General features: G+C 41.8%; 1 protein-coding gene across 1 annotated transcript in view; it reads left to right on the top strand.

The window, feature by feature from the left end:
- Window positions 1–1,207: 1,207 nt before the first annotated feature.
- crlf1a (cytokine receptor-like factor 1a) overlaps window positions 1,208–21,062 on the top strand; it is a 28,055-nt gene continuing 8,200 nt past the window's right edge. Inside the window, exons 1-5 of the mRNA XM_066682168.1 lie at window positions 1,208–1,487; window positions 6,494–6,772; window positions 10,296–10,425; window positions 13,736–13,905; window positions 15,791–15,948. Of these exons, the coding sequence (XP_066538265.1) occupies window positions 1,373–1,487; window positions 6,494–6,772; window positions 10,296–10,425; window positions 13,736–13,905; window positions 15,791–15,948 (852 nt within the window). The 5' untranslated portion in view covers window positions 1,208–1,372. The remainder of the gene's footprint in view (window positions 1,488–6,493; window positions 6,773–10,295; window positions 10,426–13,735; window positions 13,906–15,790; window positions 15,949–21,062) is intronic.

The raw sequence follows: 21,062 nt of genomic DNA on the forward strand, positions 1-21,062 counted from the left end.
TAAAGATTGGGTTAAATAACAGGATCATACTGAGATTTTTTCCTGGAAGCCATTTTAGCTCTGTGTTAGGCTGTGGAGAGGAAAAACATTACTAGGAGAAGGCACAGAGTACTTAAGCGTCTTCTTCTGGTCAATGAATAAATCCTAAAATCTTATCTGTTCATCAGAATTATAGATTTATGTGTTATTTTCAAGTTTTAAAAAAATCCCAAAATGCATTAAAAATTGTTTATTTATAACTCCTTCTCCTTTTTGGAGGTAATTGCAGAGATATGATTATGCAATTAGCCCCCACCTCTAACTCAACCCAGACCACTGCCACCCACCTGCAAAATCCCTGCCCTGCAAACTGACAGGATTGGTTCCTTAGCTTTGTGACATCAGAACCCCTGGCTATCTAAATCTATGTTTTTGAGACTATCATTGGCACACTGCAGTTTCAAAGCGAACACTTGATATACACTGGAAGGGATCATTAAAACTTTTCAAGCAATGTTAATTTGTTGCATTTATTTACAGTAATTTTACATATTAAGGATTGGGCATATTCTCTTTTCTACATTTGAATCGTGTTGCAGAAGGAATTGTTTGCAGGCCCTAACACATTCTAGACTATGAGGAAATGTTTGTGAACACTTGTTTCTTCTGAAATCAGGGGTGTTAGCAGATAAGTTTGGCTTTTTTTTTCAGTAATAGTCTATTTTTATGGGAAGACTTAAGAGTGGGTGGCCTCAAGGGTTTAAAGGTATAGATCCATAAGGACATTAATGAGGTTAGGTACAAATACTGGACGATTAGTTTAGGATCACAATAGCTCCATCTCTCCAGACAGTAGAGTTCTGTTGCTCCAAAGCCCAGTACTGGGGGCTTATACCCCTCTTACCGACGTTTAACAGTAGTCCTGGTGAACTGCCCCTAATTCCTGTCATGCTTTATGTGGGAGGGTGGTAAAGGCTGTGAGTCTGTGCATTCACAAGTTATGAGGGGGTGTCCACAAAGTTTTGGACACGTAGTTGAGTGTATGTATGGCGCGGTTTTTCTCTTTTCTCCACCTCTGTAGGGAGCAGGAGGTGCTGAGAGAGGGGAAGGAGACATGGCGGGGAGGAGCCTCCTGAGAAAGTATAAACTTGGATGCGTCTGAGCTGTGGTTTTTTTAAACCAAGAACGAGGAATAAAACGAAAGAAACGAGAGAAAAAACGATGCCAAAACGTGGGGAAAGGAGACGAGAACCGCGTCGAGAAGCCCCCAAAGACGGTGGAGTTTCCCCGGGACTGCAGCGCTGTCACTGAGGGCTCCGTTCTGAGCCCAAAGTCCCGCATCAAACAACCGAGTCTGGAGCTTCACACACGGGCAACAACAACACCAACAACAATGAGCTTTGCGCTGGAGAGGAGAAGTTACACCTCCGGCTCTTGGGGCTCAAACTTGAGCTCGGTAACTCTGCTGTTTTTCTCGCTGTGTGCTCCAGGAGTGCTGTCCCTCAGCCGTGAGTACACTGTCTCTGTTTCACTCTCTGACTCTCTGAGCTCTTCCTAAAGTTTAGGGCCACTTTTTGACCCGTAGGAATACTTTGACCTGAGCACTGATACAAATGCAGCACAAGCTGAACTTCAGCAGGCAACGAGAGTGCCATTTTAGGTGTCAGCTGCTTATTTCCTCCACATCAATATACTGTTTACTGAGGGTTGGCTAAAAGTCTGTGCTGAACCCTACTTTGGAGTCTCTTCCCAATATAACTACACTTTATATTGAAATATAAGTAGTCAGCACTTCAGAAGGCTTACTGGTTTTATATCACTGTCCAAATCCTTTGAGAAAGTCGTTAATCGTAACTATTAATAATTATAAATTGTGAATATTGTGCATTTTAGCTCAACACTTACTCCTCCTGGGTGCCATGTGTCCCCACTGTTATTACATTCAGGAATGTGTATTTTAAAAATGTCTTTCAGTTTCCTTAGAAACCATGCCTATATCTCTAAAAACGTCAACACTGTTGGTGAACTCTAGTTCTAAAGTATTATAATTACAAATTAACTATAAGAATAACCCATATATTTCAACACAAAACTAAAAAGACTTACTATTTCTGCACACTACGTTGTACTTTTTGCTTGAAATACCCTTTTTCAGAACTAATCCAGTTCTAAAAATGTACCTCACCTGTTACCTGATCACACACAACTCTGGAACATCTGGAGGTTTTGTACTCAGCAAAGTTCATGGGGAGAAAGAAGAAAAGTGTAGTTACTAACTATTTTTTATCTTTGTTTCAGTGAGACTGAAAACGTTTACATTTAAATTTTTTTACTCAAATTAAGGATAGGAAATAAATTGATCAAATTAAAAAGCTATATTAAATAGTGCTTAATGTCTTTTTACATTAGCATGGATGCTAATCAATCACAATTTGTGTGCCTGTGAAATAAACTCAAACCTGACACTTATTACATTTCCAGCTGTACTCAGCAAGACTGAGATATGGTCCTTGATATTTTTGAATGCTTGTATTCTGTGGTTCAAGGCTGAAAAATGCTTAAAAACTTATGTTTAAATCCGAAGAAATACAAAGGTTAAATGGCGCTGCACTCCCCTAATCTTTTTCAATTTAGTTAGCATCAGAATTCTTCATAAATATAAAGACGTTTTTTAAAAGCAGATATAAATACTGGACGAAAAACCTTAAACCAGTAGAAAAATTCAAATTTAAGGCTTATAATTCATCCACATAAATTAACTAGTGTTTGGAATATATTTGTTGGACATGTGTGAACAGTTGTATACAATTGAATTCATGTTTAAATTATTAGTGTCCATTTTACTTGTGTAATACTTTGGGAAAAACTAGCCAAGGTATGGGAATTTCAAGGCTATAACTCATCTACCACATGCGCTGTACTGTTTTATGAACTGTAACAAAACTCTGACATGGAATGGAGTTTCTGAGCTCTTTGGCCAAGGTGAGTTATTAGGGAAATTGTACTGTTGTTGTCCTAGTCTCTGTGTGTGGCTCAAACTAATCCTTATATAAATAACAAACTTAGTCTCAGATTTTTAAAGCTCTTGATCGCTTTAAAGAAAGGGATGCACTGATAAATAAAGTTATAATTGATTATTATTAGTACTAACATTAGAGTATTACATACTAGAATTAATATTAATATTACAGAGAAAAGCAGTATATTTCAGTAAATTTGCAAAATAATTAAAATAAATATTTTCAGAAAATTTTTACCAACTGCGCAAAGTCCAATATATCATCCAATATATATATATTTCATTTGGTGTAATCCAGATGTGTTGGTTTTAAACATCTGCAAAACCTCAACAGATTTCCTCTGTGGTTTTAAAGCTAATAACTGCTCAAATCCATGTGATTCAGATATCACTGAGCATCCTTAGATTCTAATGACAGTTTATGCAGAGAGACTGTAGAGAAAACAACAACTCGAAGATAATTTGATTGATGGCCCTTGTGAGCCCCGTGTGATTAGGAGGCTTTCTGTGGCACGCACAGGTGTGAGAGCAAAGAGGAAAAGTGAACACTGGGACTAATTACGCTCAATTAAGGTTTGCCATCTTCACATCCTCCTTCGCCAGGCGAGGGATTAGCAGGCCTTAAGAACATGGCATCCATCCATCGCCCGCCACGGGATGGTCAGTGTGTTACATGCTTTCCACCACGTGTGAACCCCAGAGCACCAGAGCGGCTTTCTCCGGGCCTCCTTTTAACATAAACATAGCTCAGCGAGGGAGCGGGGGAAATGGGAAAATAGTAAGGGTGGGCAATGTAGAACAAGAGCAGTATGATGATACCTGAAGGCATTTTTATTATACACTATATACAGCAGGGTCATTTGTTACTTTTACTGAGTTTAGAAACTATAGACACTACATTTTTGTTCTTTGTTAGACGTTAATGAAACTGTTACACATTCTCCATATAATTTGCAGTTCATTGAGTGTGTCTGCTAGCTAACAAAATCAGAAATGGGCAGATTGCATTCTCCTCCAAGCGTGTTGAGCTTCCAAATGATGCTGTGTTAGCAGCAGCTTCCTAAAGATGTCTGGGGGAAGCATGTAGTAGTCTTGACCATTCCAAGTTGGTAGCTGTGTGTAGATGTTGCAGACATAACAAGTCCTTATTATTGCCTTATTTAATTTAAAACACTGAATCATTTAAAAATTTGTAAAAATACTATTCCATTTCAGACCCAAATTCAGTGCTGTCTTAATAAAATATGTAGTTGTGCATTATTAGTAAAGAACTGACAATATACACAGGACGCTGTTGCATATTTAGACTTAATTTGTCACATTTTTGATGAAATATGGCCCACCCCTAGTCGCAAGTGTCCTCATGAGTTGGGAGTGCTGAATGACACAGCGAGCAGGAACGTCGGAGTCAGGTGTCCCATTCTTCACCCCATGGCAGCGGCCTAAGCTGGGGCTTAGTGCGAGCTGCCGTGTGTTTGCCTTGGTTTAGAAAGTTTCTCCAGTGATCACAGGCCTGCGGGGCTTACCTCACGAGACCTTTTCAAAACAAGCGATATTTTACAGCCCATTTCCTTTTCGGACACGTAAAATAAATACGGGTAATTGCAGCTGTCGTTAAAGTGTTTAAAGTAAAAAGGGCTCTCCATGCCGACGCTGATTTGCACACTCCGTCTTTGCCTTTGATGGAACGTTTCCGCACACTGTGATGATTCAACGGCGTCTTCGAGGCCAAATCCGTGATCCGTTAATGCAGCGTCTGATGGTGAGGTAAACTTCACTGGAGTCTGTGCCATGAAAACCAGAATGTTTTTTGGAGCCAAGGACCTATTCTTCATATTGATGAAATACATTGTTGGAGCACATAAAACCATTAATAGATGATGTGATGTAATATGCTCTGTTATTGCAATTAGCCAGTGTAAACACCACCAGCAGCCGCTGACACAGTGGACAGTACGTTCATGTCCAATTACACACCACTTTTCGACCAGATCTTTTGTCAGCTTGTCATTGTTGTTAGCAGTTTAGAGCAGGGCACATTCAAAATATGACCTTTTCCTGTCTTGTGTGCACCCCATTCTTTGCAAATCTGGACCAGAAGCTGTCAGACAGCTGGTAGTTTGTCTTAGCAGTTTATAACGTTCTGTTAGGTAGCATAAAATAATTGGGCGCTAGCGTTCTCCTCCAAGCTTGTTGAGCTGTCCAGTAGTGTATTCCCAGCAGTTATGGCTTGGGGGTGGGAAAAAATATAATATAATGCGATATATCATATCACTTTGTTTGCGATACATTATCAAAACACTGGCAGTATGTTTGGTGATTTTTTTTGAAACATGCAGAAACTCTAAACAGATTGCCCTCCAATTTGATTTTCCAGAGTCACTACTTAATTTCTCCATGTGATGGCACTATTAAAATGAACAGGGTAAATCCATAGTGAAGAAAAAAACAGGCAAACCCACATTGGATTTTACAGCAGTCAATCCAAAAATGAACTGGATAAAGACATATTTATTGTTCAAATTACGTACACAGGCAACACAACAAACCTGAACAGTCACCACAGAACTGTTCTGCTTTCTCACAGTTTCTGGCTGTTAAAGTTATGACCCACTTAAACATGGATAAGTAGCAGTTAGGTTGCATGTGAGAATCATGAAGCTAAGCGAAGGACTTTGTTGTACTTTGTCTCATACAGGTTGTCAGATTCTGGCAACTTATACTAATAAATACATAATATTTTCGGAGTAATTTGTCTTCTTCATTTACACCAACATCTTGATGTGCCGTAATGGATAGTGTTGCAGTATATTGAGTGAAATATTGCAGAATAGCAGTATTGTGATATCATCATTATTGAGTGTAATGTATCGTGATAATATCATATCATGAGACCCCCTATGATTCCCACTTCTAGTTATGGCAGGTCTGGCTTCAGATATCTTGGGCCCTTCTCACACACTGAATTTACCCCAAGGAGCTGCATGTGGGAACGCAAACACCCGCAACATTTGTCCCGGACTTTACGCAGACTTTATCCTGCTAGCTCCCTGCTAAAAACTCCAGATAAGGTTTGTGTAAACAGAGCTTTTAATGTCCCGGAGTATGCCCTGCGTGCACTGCATAAGTGGCACCCCAGGCCTACAGCATGTCGAACATTTCCCGCTGTAAGCACTGCATGTGTGAAAGGACCATTCTGGACCTTTCTCAGGAGATTCTCTAGAGTTCTTGGGTGAAAGTGGCTTTTGAGGAAGCATGGAGCTAAATATTAGCCTGTGCTGTCCCGTGTGTGATCCAGAGATCCTTAGGAAGTGTGTAGAAAAGAGCTGTGGTCAAATCTTTATGCATTTGGGCCCCTCGGACTGCCCCCTCGGCTTGTTGTATTTGTATAGATATTTATACTACTGTGCATTATTCAGCTTTGTTATTCCAACACATTTTAGACGTGTCCTTCCCTTCTTTCGTCTAATGTGTTGCCTCTTTTGTTCCACGCAGCTTTGGCGAGTGTGTATCCACAGGATCCCGCTCTGCTGATTGGTTCCAGTCTGACGGCCACATGTTCGGTCAGTGCCGACCACGGCCTGCACGCAGGCTCTCTTTACTGGACTCTAAATGGAAAGCGTCTCCCCAGCAGCAGCTACAGCATCCTGAGTCCCACGGTTCTCAGCGTGACTCTGAACAACCTCAGTGGCTCCAGGCAGCGCTCTGGAGATAACCTGGTGTGCCACAGCGGTGGTGGACGCATACTGGCCGGCTCCTGTCTTTACGTGGGCAGTAAGTGTGTATGACTGTGTGGGTGTGTGTGGGGTTAGGGTGGTAAGGTGGCACAACAAGTACTTTTGCTGGGTTCTGGCGTTGTGTGTCTAAACCCACTCTCGGGTCACTGTCTATGAGGTGTGTGCTTTGTTCTCCCTCTGTGGTGTGCTCTGTGGTTTTCCTCTCACAGTCCGAACATTTTTGTAGGTGGATTTGTTGTTAAGGTTTTCCACAGATGTGAGTGACAGGGTGAGTGTGTGAAACTGTCCACAGGTGTGAGTGTGTGAAACTGTCCACAGGTGTGAATGTGTGAATGACAGGGTGAGTGTGTGAACCTATCCACAGATGTGAGTGACTGGGTGAGTGTGTGAAACTATCCACATGTGTGAGTGACTGGGTGAGTGTGTGAAACTATCCACAGGTGTGAGTGACAGGGTGAGTGTGTGAAACTATCCACAGGTGTGAGTGTGTGAGTGACTGGGTCAGTGTGTGAAATTGTCCACAGGTGTGAGTGTGTGAGTGACTGGATGAGTGTGTGAAACTGTCCACAGGTGTGAGTGACTGGGTGAGTGTGTGAAACTGTCCACAGGTGTGAGTGTGTGAGTGACAGGGTGAGTGTGTGAGTGACTGGGTGATTGTGTGAAACTGTCCACAGGTGTGAGTGTGTGAGTGACAGGGTGAGTGTGTGAAACTGTCCACATGTGTGAGTGTGTGAGTGACTGGGTGATTGTGTGAAACTGTCCACAGTTGTGAGTGTGTGAGTGACTGGGTGATTGTGTGAAACTGTCCACAGGTGTGAGTGTGTGAGTGACAGGGTGAATGTGTGAAACTGTCCACAGGTGTGAGTGTGTGAGTGACTGGATGAGTGTGTGAAATTGTCCACAGGTGTGAGTGACAGGGTGAGTGTGTGAAACTGTCCAAAGGTGTGAGTGACAGGGTGATTGTGTGAAACTGTCCACAGGTGTGAGTCTGTGAGTGACAGGGTGAGTGTGTGAAATTGTCCACAGGTGTGAGTGTGTGAGTGACTGGGTGATTGTGTGAAACTGTCCACAGGTGTGAGTGTGTGAGAGACAGGTTGAATGTGTGAAACTGTCCACAGGTGTGAATGTGTGAGTGACTGGATGAGTGTGTGAAATTGTCCACAGGTGTGAGTGTGTGAGTGACTGGATGAGTGTGTGAAACTGTACACATGTGTGAGTGACTGGATGAGTGTGTGAAACTGTACACATGTGTGAGTGACTGGGTGAGTGTGTGAAATTGTCCACAGGTATGAGTGTGTGAGTGACAGGGTGAATGTGTGAAACTGTCCACACGTGTGAGTGTGTGAGTGACTGGGTGATTGTGTGAAACTGTCCACAGGTGTGAGTGACAGGGTGAATGTGTGAAACTGTCCACAGGTGTGAGTGTGTGAGTGACAGGGTGAGTGTGTGAAATTGTCCACAGGTGTGAGTGTGTGAATGACTGGGTGATTGTGTGAAAATGTCCACAGGTGTGAGTGTGTGAGTGACAGGGTGAATGTGTGAAACTGTCCACAGGTGTGAGTGACTGGGTGAGTGTGTGAAATTGTCCACAGGTGTGAGTGTGTGAGTGACTGGATGGTTGTGTGAAACTGTCCACAGGTGTGAGTGTGTGAGTGACTGGGTGAGTGTGTGAAACTGTCCACAGGTGTGAGTGTGTGAGTGACTGGGTGAGTGTGTGAAATTGTCCACAGTTGTGAGTGACAGGGTGAGTGTGTGAAACTGTCCACAGGTGTGAGTGTGTGAGTGACAGGGTGAGTGTGTGAAATTGTCCACAGGTGTGAGTGTGTGAGTGACTGGATGAGTGTGTGAAACTGTCCCCCGGTGTGATTTTATGAAAATGTCCACAGGTGTGTGAGAATGAGTGACTGTGTGAATATGTCCAAAGATATGTGACTGGGTGAGTGTGTGATGCATTGTCCAGGGTGTGATCCTGCCTTGTGTCCTGTCGCAAAAGACAATGAATTAATGAATGAACAAGTGAACGAATGAATGCGTTATAAATAATCTGGTCAATAAGGCACGTGAGGTCAAGCACAGCATCAACTTCTCAGTAAGGACTCCTTGAAAGCTCCACATCCTTTCAGGCCCATAGTGATGAGTTGTCTTCTCACAGTGGAAGAAGTCCCTTGTACCTAATCATCACTACTATCCCTAAGGCTCCTGTGAGGTCCTTTAAGAGTGAGTTAGGAATCCTGCTGAGTGCTCTGGCTGAGATATTAGTCTGAACAAATGCTACACATTTGTCAGGAAAAGACAGAGCAGTGGTGATATGGAAAATTACTAGTGCAGACACACACACATGCATGCATGTGAGTGCAGGACAGTCTAAGGGGAGAAGCGGGAAAGCGAGAGTGTGTGTGGGAGAGAAAGGAAGAATGAGAGCAGGACTGAGAGACGGAGGGATGGTGAGTGTGTGTGTGTGTGTGTGTGTGTGTGTGTGTGTGTGTGTGTGTGTGTGTTGAAGTGCCGTGTTCCGTTAAGTAGAGCTCTATGTGTCTCCCCGGCCTCATCTGCGAGGTTTGTTGGCCTTAATCAGGCTCTGACACTTCCACTGCCTGCCTTTTGTTCTCAGTTGAATGGAATCTTGGCGCCCGTCCTGAACTTAATCGAGGATGACAGCTGAAAACACTCATCCGTTGTTGAAAATATTTAAGTCAAGCCATTATTTTCAGAACATCTACGAGGTCTGCATTTTCACCTCAATCCCGGTACAATATTCCTGTAGCGTTTCTTGGACCAGGTTGTTCACTGTAGATATTTTGTAGGTGCTTACCTCACATTTCATTTACATGCAGCTAAATGCACTATATTTTAATGCAATGCTGCTGTAGTTTTTCCTCCAGAGGATCCATAGCCGGTTTTTGGTAAAAAAAAAAAAAATCTAAAACAAACTACTGCAGTGTGTATAAAATATTAGTTGGAATTATCCCATTTAAAATAAGATGATGATGATGATTATCCCATTTATCCAGGACTTTTATTTTGTATTATTATATTAACTGTCTATAATATTTAATCATTCATTCATTCATTATCTGTAACCGCTTATCCAATTCAGGGTTGCGGTGGGTCCAGAGCCTACCTGGAATCGTCTATAATATTTTAAAAATAATATAAAATAAAGAGCAGCTCATGACAATAATAACTCACCTTTCCAGCTTATATGAACAGAACACACAGTCCTGATCTTGGGGGCTCTCTCACCTCATGATGACCCCATCCTAAACTCCATGAATGCCACATTTCTCCACTGACACTAATACTGGCGTTTAATTATATTATAAAAATAGCATAAACCAGAGTTACTAAATTAGATGTGTAATCTGTGTAATTTCTTTACATTCATTTGCATTGAAAGTTAGACACCTGTCTACTGTGTTTCATGTGGATGACTAAACAATGACAATCTGTGGATTAATTAAACTTGTTTCTGACTAACGCATTCTGTTAGTCTGTCAAACAAGACATCTGTATTCCTACAGCAGGACAACATTTTAACACTGTACTTTAATTTTGTCTAGTGCCACCCCAGAAACCGGTCAATCTCACCTGCTGGTCCAGGAACACCAAAGACCTCACCTGCAGATGGGCACCTGGGGGCCAAGGGGAGACCTTCATTAAGACCAAATATACTCTCAAATACAAGCTCAGGTACGTGCTGTAGATCTTTCCTCAGTATGTGCTTCTACAACTAATCACAAGCTAGTGTTTTGGCCTGAAGCCTTGAATCTGGATACTCAAATGTGTGAACTGTAGACTGAGGCCAATATTTGAAAATTTTCCTCTGGCCCGAATACCAATTTTAGAACTTTGGAGCTTTGGATGTAATATTTCTTACTGTGTTTTAAACCTTGGAGCCACTACATGACTTTTAAAGTTGTGACAGATTATGAACAGACTGGGTATTTCACACTACACGACTCTTTTTGCTGATATTTTACAGAGACTGGAAAACTGTCAGTCGTACACTACACCACTGGAGACTGGAAAACTGTCAGTTGTACACTACACGACTGGGGAAAACACACTACACGACCTCAAACTCCTGAACTAAACTGAACTGAACTAAACAAGCGACTCGCGTTTCCTAGGAGACGCACATTAACACAGGCCTACAACTCACTTTGGCTATTGTTTGCACCGCAATTTGTGTAGATCCACAAAGAAACATCACGTAAAATGTATTTGAGTTGTGAATGTGAAGACTCTATACACTACAGAGGGAGCTGGAGGTTATTAGAATAACACCTACTTGAGGATGCGTTCCAATTTAAATGGTTCAGAAACATTAGCGGTAGCCATAGCGTGCACCGCAGTGCTGTGGCATTTAATGTGGAATGGAAAATTAGAATACAGTTGGAGTAAAGGCTGTAATGGGAAGTTCTGTGGCTCACTCTTTCTCTTATCAGGTAATATTGGTTATATGGGGACATGTGCATCCAGCACAATGTAATGTATTGTAGTTTTTAATAGTTTTACAGTTTAATCTGTCCTCCAGTGTAGAGCTCCACTGCATGCACCTGGGTTTACTTTCTGTTCTCTGTTCTCATTGGCTGTTAAAGGGACTCGTTCAGCCTTGAGTTGGTGAAGAGTCACTACGTGGTTCTTTGGAGGCAACGAATCGGAGTCTGAGCCTGTTCGCACACTACCCGACTTTCACGACTGACACCTGCGACTGCACCAGAGTCTGCAGATTGGAGCCGACTAGCACAGACTCGGCCTGACTGGAAATCAGAGTTAAAATCAGGTTAACAGTCGTGTAGTGTAACCCCAGCTTTAGGCTTCATTCATATTAGGACTTTTATGTTGACGAGCCTGAATATGGGTGGAGTGGGGGTTAAATCTGCAAACCTGGTGGATTCAGGTTCCAGGCTGGAATTTTAAAACGTCCAGCCAGTATAACATATACCTGGTCAGATGGGTGCATTAGCACTTACAGCTATAGGGTCATACCAGCCGCCTGGATGCAAGGTCTGTTTTTGAAGTTCTCGTTCCTAGATGTTGGAGCATTTCTGTGATGATTTGATTGCATTCAGCCACAAAAAACTGAGCTACTCTGGAACGATTAGTTCTGGATCACAAACACCACTCCAGCCCATCCCAAATATATTGAACGAAGCTGCATTGCTCCAGAGAGTGGGGTTCTGCTGCTCCTCAGCCCAGTACTAGGGGAATTATACCCGGGGGCATTAGACATGGTCTTGTTAGGCCGATTGTTTCAGGGTGTTTCACATTTTCGGTCAAATTGAAACTGTCTAAATTGGTCCTATGAGGATATATTTTAAGCATTTATCTCTCGATGATTTAATGAGCCTAACATTAATCGTTGGCCATGATAGCACTTACAAGACATATTTTTTTAAGCCTCAAGGCAGTTTCGGAATATTGAAAGAGCGCACAAACCTGATGTGTGCCAATCCTACTGAACAGTAAAGAAGGTTACCTAACACACCAAATAAAAATCAGTGCCAAGAGGCATGTGTTAATATTGCGATTCAGTGGGAGTCTTCGGATTCTTCAGCCAGAAGTGATTTGCTCAAGTCACCACACATCAAATGACTCATGAAACTGAGCGCACAGCTGTTTGGGGAAGCTAGAAAACTTCAGCCGGACATTTGTTAGTAACCAAGGAGGGTGGGATGTCCTGGAGGGTGGGATTTCCACAGTCGGGCGATTATCTCGCTCACACCCATCGCTTGTCAGCAGTTGATTGACAGGTTAAGTTGTGCCTGAAGTTCCCCACCCTTGGTGGAGATGATAAATCCATTTCCTCAGGTTAAGTCTGGTGACTCAGGATGGAGAGTCACTCATTGAAATAAAAAGGGAAAGTGCTGAGCTAGTTTCTGCCATTTCCAGATGTTGGGAGACACTCCTGACGTTTCGTGAATTCAGCTAATTTTAGATGCGCTCATTGTGAAAACAGACCCCACAACCTAAATATAATACCTCCATAGATAAGGTTGTTTTTTTTAGTTCACATTGGTCCACATTTCATTTATCATTTGGTATTATCAGTATTATCTTTCAGCATCTTTCACCCTGTTCTTCAATGCTCAGGACCCCCACAGACCACCACAGAGTAGGTATGATTTGGGTGGTGAATCATTCTCAGCGCTGCAGTGACAGTGTTGTTTTGGTACGTGTGGATCAGACACAGCAGTTGCTGCTGGAGTTTTTAAAATATCATGTCCACTCACTGTCCACTCTGTTAGACACAGCTCCCTCATCCTTGTAGATGTACAGTTTGTGTTGTGTCCTCTAGTCCTTCTTCAGTGGACACAGGACGCTGTCGGCTGGATGTTTCGGGTTGGTGGAGTAGTCCAGCAGTGACACTGAGGGGTTTAAAAACTCAAGTAGCATTGCTGTGTTTGATCCACTGGTACCAGCACAACACACACTAACACACCACAACCACCATGTCAGTGTCACTGCAGCACTGAGAATTATTCACCTCCCAAATCCTACATCGCATAATTTCTCACGTTTGTTTTAGTGACAAAACATAACATTAATAAATGTGAAAAAGCAGCTATCCCAAGATGTAATTTCAATGTATTTATGCATCACTAAAAGGGATGTATGTACATTATCATTTTGCTATAAACAAATATATACAGTGCATCTGGCTCTTGTGAATATTTGTATGTTACACTACCAGTGTTACTGTATTGTGCATGTCAAATAAATAAATAAATACACCTAAAAAAATCCATAACTCCCACACTGTACTTGAACCCTAACAATTTGGGCTAAGTAGGTAACTGTTGACGTGGTGGTGTTTGTTAGCAACGTGAGGAAGGAAACTTGGGGCTCAGAACTTGCTTTGGCTGATCGACTACTTCTGGGAAATGTGTATGTGACTAGGCCTTCTCTCCATACCACTCCTTTAAGGACTTCAAAAAACACAAACTTGCCATAGCAGCGTGTGAGAATGTTAACACAGGTATGTTGTTTTGCGCAGGTGGTATGGGCAGGAGAAGGAATGTGAAGACTACAGCGCGGGGCAACCGTACACGTGCTACATCCCCCGTGACCTCGCCCTCTTCACGCCTTACGAGATCTGGGTGGAGGCCTCCAACCAGTTTGGAAGCGCCACCTCGGACGTCATCAGTCTGGATATACTAGACGTGGGTGAGTGCACGAACCCTGACCCCATTCCATTCCTCACGCCGCCCCCAGGTGTCTGAGAGTTGGGTGGGGTCCGTAACGAATTGCACCCCCCCCTCCCCACCTCCACATCTTTCCTTTGACTGTGTTTTGGCCCCCTCCACCTCCTCCCCCTTGCACATGCGCTCTCCCAGGCCCCTCTTAGAGCCTTTTTCACATGAGAACGGAAGTTTACGAGGCTTTTTCGCTAATCTCAACGCCGCAGTGAGCCTCGGGCTGCACTTAAACAGTGATGCGACATGAAAGCCAAACCCTAAGACTGTCCATAAAAACCCCCTCGGATGGTGTTATCTTTGCGCGCCGGCCAAGCCAAGTCCAAATATCAAATGTTCTCATAAAAATGGAGTTAAGACACTTTCTGAAATATCATTTAGTTCAGGAAATATTAGTGCTTGGCAGGAGGCTGAGCTGTAGCTCAGACTTGGCTCTGCAATAACTGGCCTGTGTGTATGTGTGTGTGTGCACAAGACAGTGTGTGAGAGACATAGATTGTATATGTGCCACACCTGGAGACAGAGGCAGGTTTGGAGGTAAGCAGCAGCTGGAGCAGTGAAGCGGGTGTTGCACTAATGATGCCAGAAATTATGACGCACCCACCACTCCCAAACGCCTCCGCTTAGCTACACAACGTAGCGCTGATCAATATTTTGATGTGATCTTATCACCAGAGCATCCTGCACGCCACAGGGTTTTGGAAAGTAACCTGCCGTAACATAATGAAAACTACAGAGAGTCACCAAACCCATCTGTCCATCTGTTGCTTTGAATGTTTGGTTTGCCCCCTTTCACCCTGTCCTTCAGTGTTCAAGACCACTACAGAGCAACTACGATTTTCATGGTGGTGGTGTGTTAGTGTGTGTTGGGTTGCTATGAATGGATCAGACACAGCAGATGATGCTGGAGGTTTTAAACACTGTGTCCACTCACTGTCCTCTCTGTATGGCACTCCTCCCGATTAGGCACTAAAATAATATCACAATAGTTCAGGATATTGTGGTGATAACGATATTCTTGGAGATATGAAGAAAACACTGAAAAATACTTGTATTAATTTCAAGAACACACTATTGCAACAAAAAAATGTTATTTTAATTATATTAAATTGAATAAATTCTTACATAATGCCATGGTTTAATGTACAGGGTGGGCCATTTATATAGATACCTGAAACTACGGATACTGGAAGCCTGTGCTAGCATTTCTCCTGCGGGTTGCATTGACAATCCAACACAATGGGCAGTACTTTGAACACATTTTATAAGTGGTCAATAACTTGTAAATAACTCATGAAAGAAAAAAGTTAGATTAAAATTACCAATAAGTTTGATGGGTCACATGACCCTCTTCCCATTTGAAAAAACAAAAGTTGGATCCAAAATGGCCGACTTCAAAATGGCCGCCATAGTCACCACCCATTTTGAAAAGTTTCCCCCCCTCCCATATACTAATGTGCCACAAACAGGAAGTTAATATCACCAACCATTCCCATTTTATTAAGGTGTATCCATATAAATGGCCCACCCTGTACATCTGATATTTTGTAGCCAAGCCACCTCCACACGGCTGAATCACTGCCTTTTTTTTGAAGCAGATTTCTCCACCTCAGAGCCACATTCAAACATACGTTGCACATACGCCATATTATGGTTAACTGCATATCAGAATATCACTTTTATCACTGTATTGACTTTTGAAATAGTTTTAAAAATGATGTGCAGTGCAGTGTAGCATATGAACATGGTGTATATGTCTTGTGAAATGTTCTCCAAGTGGCCTCAGAATTTTTATTGCTGTCATCCTCTTGTCCTCAGTTGTGCTGACTTACATCCTTCTCTCTCCCCTTCTCCAGTCACAACGGACCCTCCAGCAAACGTCCAGGTGGGCCGTGTGGGGGACCTGGAAGACCAGCTGACTGTTCACTGGGAAACACCACCAGCCCTCAAAGACTTCCTCTTCCAGGCCAAGTACCAGATCCGCTACAGACTGGAGGACAGCACCGAGTGGAAGGTACACTGACCGTACTAGTCACTGAACGCAGCTGTGTATTTTTCTTTGCACTCAGTATGTCACATGCAGCACAAACATATATGGAGATGGTGAGGACTGTACACACCGTAAACACACTTTCATATGAGTATATTCACTTACCGGAACTCCTTAAAGAAACAATGAAAAGAGATAAACACTCCTAAGGTCACTATGCCTAGTGCTAAGTGTCAGGTAGTCTGCTTTCTCTGCCCTTCTGGAGCTCAATCCAGAATGTTTGGGGTGAATTGCTGTTTGTGATCCAGAACTAATCATCCTTCATCAGAACCTGACCTCTCTAATGCTATTGTGGCTGGATGCAGTTAAATCCTCTGAGCCATGCTACAGTATGCCTTCCCAGAGGTGAAGAGACTGCTGAAGATAAGGGCACACGACCCACAAATAACACTGATAGACTAAAAAGAGTCTAAAATAGAGTTTAGTTTTGATTAGTTGCTCACTGCATTGTTTGGTTTGTTTTATTTCGTAGTTTTGATTATGTCTTCATTATTTTTCAGAAACAAGGAATTAGTAAAAGAAACACAAAGAAACTGTGCCCTATTTTGGTGTTGGTGGTGTCCAAAAAATGTTCCTTTCAGTGCACTCATAAATTCCCACAATGCACCACAATAAGTAGTATATAACCCGTGTTTAGCGGATACCCATAATACACTATGTTGTTTGGTTTCAATATACACACAGGTATCTAAGGTGTGTCAATGAGCAACAACGACAACCTCTAAAACTCTTTAATTTTGTTACACAGTGCACTGGTGGCATGAAGTTTAATGTATTTATACGACGGAATCATCCATCACACCGTGACAAAGTCTGCGTTAGGCAGAGTCAGAAGTTGTTTACTACTCTCCTGAAAGCAGTTCCCTATAAGGGTAGAATGTACTTGCTGTTAACTACGCGCTTGTGTACACATCATGGCTGCCTCGCGTATCATGTGTCTGTTTGGTGTGTAGGTTGTTCACATCCTCAGCAAATAAGCACTATGCGTTCACAAGGTGCAGTACATGCGTAAACGGTAGGGGGCAGTGTAGGCGATCAACAGCATCACAATGTGCGAAATGTTTTGAAGAAGGCTGTGTTAGAGGCAAATCTGCAATTATCCAAGTCTTTCTCTGGTCTGCCCTCTAGTGGATACCTACAGTTACAAGCGTAGCACATACGCAAACGCATGACCAAACAGCAAGTATAGCTCTACACTAATAGTGCGCTATATAGTGAGTAATGTAAGGAATGAAGAGTAGTTTCGAACATAGCTAAAATATCATTGATGGGAAGCACAGTTGCAGCCCCTTAAGGAGCAGTGTGTGAGTGTGTGAGATATAGCACTCTTTTGTGTGCAGTTGCTAAATGTGAGTGAGTGAGTGAGTAAGTGAGCGAGCGCTTCTTATCTAAAGTGAAGCCTTTTCTAAGAGTAGGCGTGCAAACTGTTGAATGGCACCTAATTTGTGCTGAACCGGTGGCTGTTGGTGAAAGTGATGATTGATTGCGCTGTTAATTTGATGGCTGGCTGGCTTTTATGCCTGTGTTTTTATTGGCACCAACCAGTTTCATTTTAAAGGTTGCCAAATAAATGCGTTCCCTCTGGTGCAGCCCTCTGGCCCCAGCAGCAGCAGCAGCAGGAACTGAGGAAGTGTGTCAGATTGAGGCTGAAGAAGTGAACCCAGAGACTTGAAGATGTTTTTACAGAATACTGAGCAAAAAAAGAGAGTGATTCACGATGATATCAAGTTTAATAGAAATGGGCTTAGATTTATTAGGCAGAAAGGGGATATCCTGAAGGTTTTATGGTTTTTACGAACATTGCCTCTGTATTCCATGCCTCAGGTACTCATCCAGACTTGTGCTTTTGTCTGGAAAGTAGAACCATTCTAGACCACCTATGTCCTTTAATGGTATACAGGCTCACAAAGATAAGGACGCTAGCCTCCTGTAATGAACTGGAGGACTGATGTTAGGATTGTGTCCTACACTTTTGTCTTTAGTGCTTTACTCCAAAATGGCATGGATTACAGCTACTTAGGCCATTCCAGTGAAGGGTAAGTGCTTTGCACAAGAGCGTGATAACTCCAGCCGTGAGGTTGGACAGAGTGACTGCCGAGCCACCACCGTCGCCTCGGCTTTTAAAAGCCTCAGGCCTTTAAAATTATTTAATGGAAATGTTATTATAGGGAATAAGTGCTCGTTTTAATGAGAAGGCCGGAGATGCTCCACTTCCAACATGTGACCGAATCACAAATATTTGTCTTCCTCATCTCTATGAATCATGACTTAATTTTAACACCTCGGTATGTGAACCCTTCCCTGGGGGTGGTAGGAATATCCTTGGGTAAAGTTACATAGGTGCTATTATCCAGGGCCATGAGAAGAGATTTATGGCTGTTCACCTTGTAGCCTCCTAACTCCTTAGGCCAGGAAATGGCTCTGATCTAAAAAAAAATGGCACATTAATGTTGGGACTTCGAGAAGTGAGCAGTAGGAAGTGTCCTTTAACAAAAATGCTTGCACGACTAGTTGTAAATGAAATTAGCGGCTAGTTTGGGATGATTCAGCTGCATATTTGGTCCCTGTTTGCTCTATTTAGCGATTGTAGCTGGTCAGGTGAGAGTTAGTTGTTGGCTTGTTATTGGCTTTTCATATTGGTCTTTTGTGTTGGATTGACATATTAAGACGTGTTTCAAATAGTATGTAGAATTAGTTATAAATAAGTGGCTCAACCCAGTAGTTCACATTCTTTGCTCAGGTATAAAACATATTTGGAAACATATCTGGAAACACAGACCCAGACCCAGTTAGGGCTGCAGTTAGACCCATCATAGTTACTGTATAAATGCTTATATAGTATTAGGGCTGGACGATTCATGTATATTCATTCATTTTAAATATAAAAAATATTAATATAAATACAATGGTTGTATGTATTTTTTATTATTAATAATAATTTATGTTTGGAATTGATTCTATTGTGTGTACAGTAAAATAGCGATACACAGAGAGATTCTATTCTTTTATGATTAATTCATTCTATCATTTATGATGATAATTGTATACATTTCAGCTTAATTTATACATGACCAATTGTTATTTACGATTAATAGGGATAATAATAATAATAATAATAATAATAATAATAATAATATAGCATATTCTTGTAAGTGAATGGTGAAGGGATGCGGAGATCTGCTCTGAGGTGGTTTAATGAATATAATTGGTGAACAATGAAAGGGTCTGGGTCCACTATGCTAGGCTTTGTCTCTCTCTCTCTCTTTCTCTCTCTTTCTCTCTGCTCACGGCAGAGAAAAGCTATTTGGAGGTACTCAAACAACGGAGAGACCTTCAAATGTTGAAAATCATGAAAAGAGATGAGGATATTGCTCTATTCCTGCTCCATATGTAGGTACAATTGACTTTATTTTTTCTGTTAGTGATTACTTAGGTCAGGGGTTTCAAACTGATTTTCACAGAGGGCCACATCAGCGTAATGGTTGCCCTCAAGGGGCCAGATGTAAATGTAACTAAATGTAACCAAGTGTAATATAGGATAAATGTAAGTACAACTTAATGATAAATAACTATGAATTTATTGCTTATTCAACTTCTAAATATTTGCATAGATGTAAAAATAAGTTTGCTTGCTGCACTGTTAACAACATAAATCCTGTTAATTTGTCAGGTTAAGAAACTCATTACTCCATCAATCAATGATCAAACTATCAAAGTGAATAAAGAAAAATATTATCAAACACGTTATGACATTAACTAACTCAAAACTTTGTCACAGTTGAAAAGGGCAGAATAAAAATACAACCAACAACTGTGAGCTGCTAAGAACATGTGTAACAGATGCGCTGTATTCGCGCTTTCTTTGCTTTCATCAAGCGCTAATGAAAAGTTATGTAGCTGCGCATCTCTGCGGCCAGCTGTGTTGCCAGGTTTCCTGTGAGTTCTTTAATTTGGTCCGCGATGGTGTTTCTTGATAAACTGACATTTTTAAATGTCTGTATCTGGTCGGGACACACCTGCTCAAAAACCTTCAGCATACATTGCTTCAAAAACAACTTAGCGATTTCTTCAGCTACAATAAAGCTAGCTTTCACAGCTGCGTCGTAGCTCTTGTGAACATATTCTGCTGCGATCGCAGTTTGCCTTTTAATGCTTGCACAATTTGTTGCTTTTCTTGAAGGCTAACTTTGGCATACTTAGCTCCGTGTTTGGTATCAAAGTGCCGACGTAAATTGTACTCCTTGACAACTGCCACCGCCTCATAACACAAAAGACATGCTGGTTTTTCTCCTTGAAGCACAAACATGTATTCGCTTTCCCACCTCTCTTGAAACAGTTTTCCATCTTCATCAATTTTTCTTTTCCAGGACATTTTGGGATCAATATTTGTAGCTATTTCTTAATTCCACTTGTTTAAAAAAAATCACATTGAAGAGGTTACACTGTAATCAAGTGGTGGAATGCATTGACCTTAAACCTGTAGTTTAAGGTCAATGCACGCTTTAGAATTTAATAATTAAGTCTAAAAGCGTGCATTAACCATAAACTCCATTTCCCACAATTCATGCAGATTATGTTACCCATGAAGCGATGGCATTAAGCCACTAGATTGCAGTCAATCAGATCTTTTAAGCTCTTGCGGGCCACATCAAATGACACACCGGGCAACATTTGGCCCGCAGGCCTTGAGTTTGATACATTCGACTTAGGTGGACCCGACTCTAAATTGCAGAGAGCTAAAGTGCTACAAAACTTATGTAAACAGCTTGTGTAACAGATGAATTTCTATGGTAATTTAAACATTGAACAAAAGCTTACAGATACTTTTAACTTCAGCAACATACAAACAGCAGTGCTGTTATGATGATTACCTGCAGTTTTGATAATTGAAAATGTCCAAATTGTGAAAACATTTAATAACAGGATATTGAATACAGTTAACAAAAGCAAGTGTAAGGTTTTTTAACAAATCTTTGCTCGTTATATTGAGGTTTTGTGTCTGGTTGCCTAGAGTAGACCGGTCAAAATAACATTTCCATTGAGTTTCAGGTCCAGAAGCATAAAGAGCATATTGCTGA

Source organism: Hoplias malabaricus, chromosome 9 (assembly GCF_029633855.1).
Source record: "Hoplias malabaricus isolate fHopMal1 chromosome 9, fHopMal1.hap1, whole genome shotgun sequence".
Classification (NCBI taxonomy): domain Eukaryota; kingdom Metazoa; phylum Chordata; class Actinopteri; order Characiformes; family Erythrinidae; genus Hoplias; species Hoplias malabaricus.